This window comes from Dryas octopetala, chromosome 3 (assembly GCF_963921425.1).
Source record: "Dryas octopetala chromosome 3, drDryOcto1.1, whole genome shotgun sequence".
In the NCBI taxonomy this organism is placed as follows: domain Eukaryota; kingdom Viridiplantae; phylum Streptophyta; class Magnoliopsida; order Rosales; family Rosaceae; genus Dryas; species Dryas octopetala.
In genome coordinates, this window is record NC_141368.1 from 15,558,237 (window position 1) to 15,567,040 (window position 8,804).

The window sequence follows — 8,804 nt, forward strand, 5'->3', positions numbered from 1 at the left end:
ACCGGCAAACTCTACGGCCCTTCTAACTGAATTGTCCACCAATTATCATTGTTATTAGCTTCTTAAAATGTAGAAGATTGAGGTTCCATTTAATAATGTGCATTTGAATTTAATTGTTTAGTTTAAATTGTTTGCATCAAATTTTTAAAACAGATTGAGAGTTTTAAAACTTTTTGTTAAGCAGTGATTTAGAGATTCAATATGAAATGAAACATTTTCATTGAATAATTAAAATCCACCATATTTTAAATGCTTAAGTTGAGAGAGAGAGAGAGAGAGAGAGAGAGAGAGGGGAGGAGTCGCCTGCTGGCTGGGGGGGTGGGTGGGAGTGAGGGCAGAGAGAAGGGGAGGGTTCTGAATTGAAGGTAAAATTGGAAAGTTCAGGGGAACGAAAATTAAGGGAGTAGGAAAAGCAATTGAAGGATACATTGCACATAGGCTAAGATTTCTAAAATTTTGGGTTAACCTAGGTCATAAGACGGCGAGTGAAATCTATTGACCTTAGCAGATTAGGGCATATGCTAAAATCTTGCATCAAAATTTACAAAATAAACAAAAAATAAAAGACGTTACAAAATACAAAGAAGAAAAATGAATAAGACCAAACGCATAAAGAAGGAACCTGCTTCATGCATTATGTCAAGACATTTCAGTGTGAGAGAAAAGGGGGCTCAGAGATAAGTGGCAGTAAGAAATCAATGTACGAACCTATGCTACAATATTTCAGATAATTTGTTAAGAAAAAAATAATAATTTGTGGTACATATATAGGAACTCAATGTACAAATTATGGAGGCTGATCACAGAATAATTCATGTCTTGTTCCTTTCTCTGTCTCTTTCATCTGGTTGCTGGTCTTCTGGGACCCCTGCTGTATCTTGGAGGGCTAGTTTTGGCTACATCAACAACTATCATCCAGCCATTAATGATCTGCAAGCAACATCAACAAAAAGTGTTGGATTTGTTTATATAAAGTATGTAAACCAAAGAAGAGAAAAACTAGGACTTGTCGGTGTTCGATTTATTCAGATCAGGTTATACAAAACAAAAACCCATGTTGAAACTTGCCTTGCCATTCATCTCTTTGAGTGCTGCACTAGCAGCTTCCTGTGTACTGTATTCTATGAATGCATAACCTTTGGACCTTTTTGAAATTTTGTCCATTATTATTTTAACTGTTGAGAAAAGCAGAGTTCATCAGCATCAGCAAACCATTGCCAAGAAATTGAAAACCTTATTTTATGATAAATAAAAAATAATGCACAGTACCTTCAACAAGCTCACCGAAGCCTTCAAATGCTTCACGCAGGGTTTTCTCAGATGTATAAAATGATAGGCCTGTTCAGAAACTGATATTTTTTAGCACTTTCAAGTTTATAAGTAAAAACAAAGCAGAAACAACACATTGAAGAATATCAAGATCTTATGAATGTTTCATTACAATGGATTAATGGTAACGTTGTCATGGGGTGAAAAGAGGGTTAAAACGCAGCTAAGCATTACAGGGGAAGAGTAAAGGCTGTCAAAGCATCAGATTAACACATAAAGAGCATATTTAAATAAATGAATGTTAAATGTCTAACATTAGAATTGATTTGCAACATACCAGTCACAAAAAGTTTCTTTGTGTTTGTGCGGGTTGTTTGACTTGCTTCTGCAGATGTAGACAGATCCCTAGAATTCTGTAAACCTGAAAAATACATATCACTTACTCATATACAATGTTTACAGTGACAGTGCAATATATTTTTGTAATGGTTAACATCCCATTAAGTAGAAAAGAACCTAAATAACAAAGAACAATATGGCAATGGGTTCTTAAAAAGAAAATCAGGATAAATAGTTATGGTAGTTTTGTAAAATGCATATACTAATAGTAATGTCAAATTATTAACCACCAACTTCAAGACTCTTTAACTTCATATCAACTCTCCACAACGAAAAAAAATGCTTGAGATGGCAAAAAGAATTATACTGAAAACATTAATAAACATGTATTTTCTACCACTTCGTAAACATGGTCGCAAATGATGTCATCCTTTAGTCAAAGGAAGGGGTCAGGAATAAACCTAATAACTTAACAGATAATCGCTGTCAGCAAATAGTCAAGCTCCATCAAATACTCTACTAAGCCTCTTCCGAAATTGGTTAAGAAATGCCATTAATGTCGACAACAATGATGTACTGAAGAATTCCAATAGGACAACCTACTCAGTAACATGAACAAGTGGGCTGCTGTATCAGTATGCTGAGTTTGCTCTTTCTAGAATCAGTAACAGATCTCTTCTATCGATCATTGCCAGAAAACCAAGACTTCCATCAAACAAGAAATCAAGCTCAACTTTTTTTAATCCATGTCCCAGAATACATAATATTTTACCTTTAAATGAGGTTGAATTATCTCAGTGTCAGATAACCTAAAAATTTGTCGGAAGCAAATATTTTCCTTCAGCTTTCTTCTTATGGCTAATTTCATTTACACCGCTTTCTGTCATGTCAAAACTCAATATGTCTATGTTTGCAAGATGATAACATTATGTGCTTTCTATTGCAAAGTCGCACACAGTCACAATCTTAGGAATTGCATCTGAAAAAAAAATTTATTGAGTCATGCATCACAAAGTCTTCCCAACATCCCATCAATTTTTTGACCAAGCAAGGAAACAAGTCATTTGGCATCATTCCTTCTAATTCCTGGTTCTTGGATAACATTGCAATGACATTTAATTTTTTGTCTACAGTACTAATTACGCAGTCAAATAACAAGGGTTTTATTATATTTTCCCTACAGACATGATGAAATTACTGAAGAGGGCATGTTGTACAGTGACAGTGCTCTCTGGCACTGTCTGATGAACATATAGCAAAGCTAAGTGACACATGCTACTGTGATATAACTTCTTTCACAAAAACAAACCATTCCATGACATCAGGCTGGCAAAACATAGGTCCAAAAAGTATTCAAATTGAGAAGCAAAGTTATAAGCTAGCAACAAGTTAGAAGATATTATATCTGATTCTAAGATGAAACCCATAAACAGATATTCACGAAAGAATTTATCCAAGTCAGAACAGGAAAAACCTCCATAATCTTTATTCTCTGACTCACAGTTCTTGTCTGGCTCAACAGATAAGACACCAGGAACACCTGCAGCATAAGGGAGCATTAGTCTTCAAGATGCAATTGTATTAAGACATGTGGCTTTTTAAATTAAGAGCATGTACTAACCAGCTAGTTCCCGTGCACACTCTTCATCAAGTTCACAACAGAACCCAAAGTTAGATTGCCAGGAAACATTATATATACACATTTGTGAATCATTCTCACTACAGAAAAACATACAGCACAAATTAGAAAAACATAGTAGTTTAAGTAAGCAAACAGCATTGGTGCTCATGATCTAATACTTACTTCCCCAAGACCTTTGTTAGTATCTGGGCATAATAATCGACCATTTGTGCCTTTGTAACAACCCCAATCCCAGGTTTATCCATTCGAACAAGCCAGTGTTTGGTATTCCCAAGAGGAAATAACAGAGTACTTCCACTATAAGGGTCAGACATATAACCCGATTGAACAGTAGAAAAACTATAATCCTTTTTAACCGAACTAAAATCCGGGTCAGGCTTCACGGATAAAACCCCTGGTAAACCTACAACAAACACATACAAAAAATTAATTCATACAAAATTAACAATAATGAATGTCCAAACCTCATAAAACAGAATACCTCTGAAGCACTCATTTTGTGACAACCACAAAATAGAACACACACATTTGGTCTTCAGCAAAAAAAACAAATTCAATTAAACATCAGTAAAAATAATAGAAATTTACGTGCGAGCTTGCGGGAAGTTTCTTCATCAATATCACAGCAAAAGCCAAAATGGGTATTCCAAGAAGCATCATATATACACATCTGAGCATCCTTCTCACTGTAGAAACCAACATTAAAAGCTTAATTCAGGCCAAAAGCTAAGTAATTCCACAATGGCTAGCAAAATTACACCATACCCACTTGCCCAAAACTCTTTCAACGGTTTGAACATAGTATTCAATAGCTTCTTGTTTGGAACTGAACCCTTGTGGAGGAGCCTCCATGAGCACCATCCAGTGGCGGTTGTCACTGGAAGTGGAAGATAGAGGATGAGAAGTGGAAGGTGATGCTGATGTTGATGTTGCAGCTGCACATGTTTTAATAGAGAAACAACTACAAGAACTTGAAGATAAAGCAGGGAAAATAAATGGGCTCTTATGGATTGGTGAGATGGGGAATCTGGGGTTGGTAGTGGGGGTTTGGGACTGGGTTTTGTGGGGTTTGAATGAGAATTTCTGGGATACGATGACTGCTGTGGAGGGAGAGAGAGACTCCATGGCTGCCTGCTATGGTTTCACGAATGAGTAACTGCTGAGCTGTCTCTGCTGCTGCTGCTGCTGCTGCTGTGCATAGGCTCACTCTGTGTATCAAGAAATGTAACTTCGGTTCGGAGAAAATTTTCATTAACGGAAATTTTTGCAAAAATTTTAATTTCAACAAAATTAGACAAAAATGATAAAAATTATTATTAAAATACACAAATTTTAAATAAAACTTAACTATATATTTATTTAACATATTATCTACTACATACATAAAAAATATTGAAGAAGCCAAATTATATAATAGGTTTTATGTGATATAAGGTAGATATAATACATGCAGCAGACAAATACCGTTAGAAAAATGTGTCATTGATTAATAATTATATAAATAACACCTCATACCATAAACCCTACACCTTATATCCTCTATATATATTAGGGGTCGACAATAAGCCAGACCGGGCCAAATTTTTTGGGTTTGGGCCGAGTTCGGGCTTGAATTATAAAAGCCCAATAGGGCTTTCGGGCCGAGCCGGGCTGGGCTTGGGCTTTAATACACAAGTCCAAGGCCCACCCATCGGGCTTTGGCTTGAGGGCTTGGAGGGCCGGGCCAGGCTGGGCCGGATTAGGCCCGAACAGGTGGCCCAAAATGGGCCCAAAGCCTGTTTAGACACATATATATCTTCAATAAAAAAAAATATAGGATTTTGGCTATGTTGTGATTTAAACATGAGACCTCACATAACAAGCTTCAACTCTCAATCAACTGAGTTGACTAGTTTATTTGTCAAGTTTGTGAATTATAACATAATTAATAACTCTTTCGTTTGTTTACTTCAATAAATTATTAATATGCTTATTAAGTTATTATATAATATTATTATGTTAGTAATAGTGTAATACCATAAATAATAAACTTTTAAAATTATATACAACATTACAACTATAATAAAATATAAATGTACATATGTTTTATTATATATTTTATTACATATTTTTATAAACAAACGATGCAATTGTGTTGTCAACGATCCGAACCGTTCAAATTTTAGTTCCTCATAATTTGTGCAAAAAATTAGTTCAATCAGAGATGTAAAAGTGACATAATAGTGGTCGAATTAATGAACGATCGTGGTTTTTCTAATGATGATCGAATGGGTAGATGAATTTCGATTTAGCCGATTTTTTGTAAGGATGATCTTTGACTATGAACATAGAAAATGAACGGGTCATATTGTTGAAATCACATTGTGGTCTTCATAATTATGGAAACAACAAGTTTTCAACGGGAAAGTTATTAGAATTACTCTTCAAGTGTATTTATATGTAGAAGCTCACATATCGATCGTGTTTTCAACGATCCGAACCGTTCAAACTTTAGTTCCCCACTCAAAGAGAATCCTTGCAAAAAATTAGATCAATCGAAGATGTAAAAGTGACGTAACGGTGGTCGAATTAATGAATGATCGTGGTGTTTCTAATGATAATCGAACATTCGAACGGGTAGATGAATTCCTATTTGGCCGATTTTTTGTAAGGATGATCTTTGACTATCAACATATAAAATGAACGGTTTAGATCGTTGAATTAATGAACGATCGTAGTTTAATAACTTTAATTATAGTTATATTATAAAAGTTTATTATAATAACTTTAATAACTATATTTGTAAATTTGTAATGTTGTATACAAGGAGTAAAATTTCGTTTTTTAGGGGTATGAAAATTTTAACACCATACCAAATTAATTTCGAAAAATTTCTTCGAAATTTTCTGAAATCCTCGAAATTTCGGTGAAATTTTCGATGTAGAGACCGGAGAGAGAGAGGGGAGGTAGAGCACCGTCGCCAGAGGGAGAGAAGAGATCGGAGAGGGAGCGCCGTCATTGGAGGGAGAGGAGATCCGGGGAGGGAGAGGGAAGAAAAGATTAGGAAGGGAGGAGGGAGAGGGAAGAGAGAGATTATGAAGGGAGGAGAGGAAAAGAAAAACTGGAGAAAAAAAAAGAGGAAGGCCACTAGCCACTGGAACTGGAAGAAGACGAAGAGTCGAAGGCCACTGGGGGAAGAAGAGGAAAAGGAAAGAAAAAAAAAGAAGAGAAAAAAAAAGGAAAAGGAAAAAAAAAGAAAAGAAAAGAAAAGAAAAGGAAAGAAAAAAAAAAGAAGAGAAAAGAAAAAAAAAAGAAAAAAAAGAAAAGAAAAGGAAAGAAAAAAAAAGGAAATAATTTTTTTTTTTTTAAGGTAGATTGAGATTTGGAGTCTTTAGGCAATTGGAAAGAAATAAAAGGTTTGGGATTTTATTTGGGGTTTGATTTTGTCATTTTGGTGTTTCGTTTAGTTGTAAACATAAAGTATGAAAAAAAAATTTATCTCCTTATCATGAAGTTTCATTTTCTTAATGTTTGGTTTTCCAATTACGATAATTTGTAAAATTGAAATTTTAGATAAACCGCTGTCGTCATCGGATTGGTTCTATTTTAACCCAATTCGGCTTAATTTAACTATCGAAGACCATTTCCAAGTCCCTTTGAGTAAGCTTGCTACTTTCTGTTGCCACATTGGTGATTTATTCGTGTAATTTTTTTATGTAATTATTAATTAGTGAAGTATTTTTTTAACACTATTGTCTCCGGCGCATATTATATTCATCACATATCACATGAAATCTACTATATTATTTGATTTCTTCAATGTTTTTTTTATCAATGTAGTAGATAATATGTTAAATAAACATATGGTCAAGTTTCATTCAAAATTTTCATATTTTGATAGCAATTTTCGTCGTTTTTGTCCAATTTTATCGAAATCGAAATTTTAATCGAAATTTCTGCGAAAATTTCCATCGAAAATTTCTCGAAACTGAAATTTTACTCCTTGGTTGTATATAATTTTAAAAGTTTATTATTTATGGTATTACACAATTTACACTATTATTATTTACTAACATTATATAATTATAGTATTATATAATAACTTAATAAGCATATTAATAATTTATTAGAATATACAAACGAAAAACCTATTAAATATGTTATGATTCACCAATTAGACAAATAAACTAGTTAGTTCAGTTAGTTGAGAGTTGAAGTTTGTTCTATGAGGTCTCATGTTCGATTCATAACATAGCCAAAATCCTATATTTTTTTATTGAAGATATATTGTGTGTAAATGGGCTTTGGGCCGGGCCTAAGCGGGTCGGGCTTTGGGCGGCCCGTGGGCTTTAAGGGGATAGCCCTAGCCCAAGCCCAGCCCAATGACTATTCGGGCCGGGCCGGCCCAAATTTCGGGCCAAATTGGGTTTCGGGGCCAATGGCCCGGGCGGGCTTCGGGTCTTGGGCTTTTTGGTAACCCCTAATATACATATACCATATACCCTGTAAGACTATAACCATCCATATCCCCTATATCCTGTAAAGCTATAACCCTCCATATACCCTATACCCCTATAAGGCTATACCCTCTATATATCTTATACCCTATAAGGCTATACCCTCTATATATCTTATACCCTATAAGGCTTATCCTATATATTAGGGGTCGGCAATGGGCCGGGCCGGGCTGGCCCAGGCCCAATCTTTCGGGCTCGGGCCGGGCTCGGGCTTGAATTATAAGAGCCCAACAGAACTTTCGGGCCGGGCCGGGCTGGGCTTGGGCCTGAATACACAAATCCGAAGCCCACCCATCGGGCTTGAGACTAACGGGCTTTAGAGCCGGGCCGGACTAGGCCCGAACGGGCAGCCCAATAGGCCCGAACGGGCAGCCCAAATTAGGCTTTTTTGGCTTCTCAAATTGCTTAATTTATTGCCTAATTTATGTCAATTATAACTATAAAACTTAGCAGATGACTAATTCATTGGTTTTAACTTGCCAAAATTTTGCAATGTCAGCTCCCAAAGTCACAATTTAACAAGTTAACAACATATAATTTAATTATAAATAGAGGGGGAAATGCATCACTATAGAATGTGTACATCCCAACTAGGTTGGCACCTACACAACCTATCTATCATTTGCATTTCACATGTACATCCCAACTAGGTTGGCACATACACAACCCTCAAAACTGAAATGTATTGATTTAATTATACTAAAAGTAACAATATGCAGTTATGAGTTATGGTGCTTAACTCCTTATGGAGTTTACAAATTACAAACCAATAGTGAAACTGAAAAAATAAAATCAGTTAATCAGGTGGCTGATTCAGCAGGGGAAATGGTCTCTTCTTCAACAAATTCAGGTCTTGATAGCTTGATATTCATTAGATCCTCTGCCCAATCCTCCTCTTGAGCAGCCTCTTGCATTCTTGCCTCAGCTAAGCGCCAATCTTTAACGCAGATTAGAGCTTCTATAGTGTTCGGACTCAAGCTAGCCTTCTTCTTCGATACCACTCTACCACCTGCACTAAAAGCAGCTTCGGATGCAACAGTTGAAGCTGGAACAGTTAG

At 35.6% G+C, this 8,804-nt stretch overlaps 1 protein-coding gene across 1 annotated transcript; it reads right to left on the reverse strand.

Annotated features, from left to right (window-relative positions):
* Nucleotides 1–614: 614 nt before the first annotated feature.
* LOC147291313 (RNA-binding (RRM/RBD/RNP motifs) family protein) lies at nucleotides 615–4,466 on the reverse strand. The gene is made up of 9 exons (XM_086237967.1): nucleotides 4,020–4,466; nucleotides 3,839–3,936; nucleotides 3,413–3,653; nucleotides 3,230–3,327; nucleotides 3,083–3,148; nucleotides 1,607–1,690; nucleotides 1,270–1,338; nucleotides 1,069–1,175; nucleotides 615–930 (listed from the first exon to the last, which is right to left on the reverse strand). Exons 1-9 carry the CDS (start codon nucleotides 4,373–4,375, stop codon nucleotides 841–843), a joined length of 1,209 nt encoding a protein of 402 aa, XP_086094093.1. The 5' UTR covers nucleotides 4,376–4,466; the 3' UTR covers nucleotides 615–840.
* Between the last annotated feature and the right edge of the window lie 4,338 nt (nucleotides 4,467–8,804).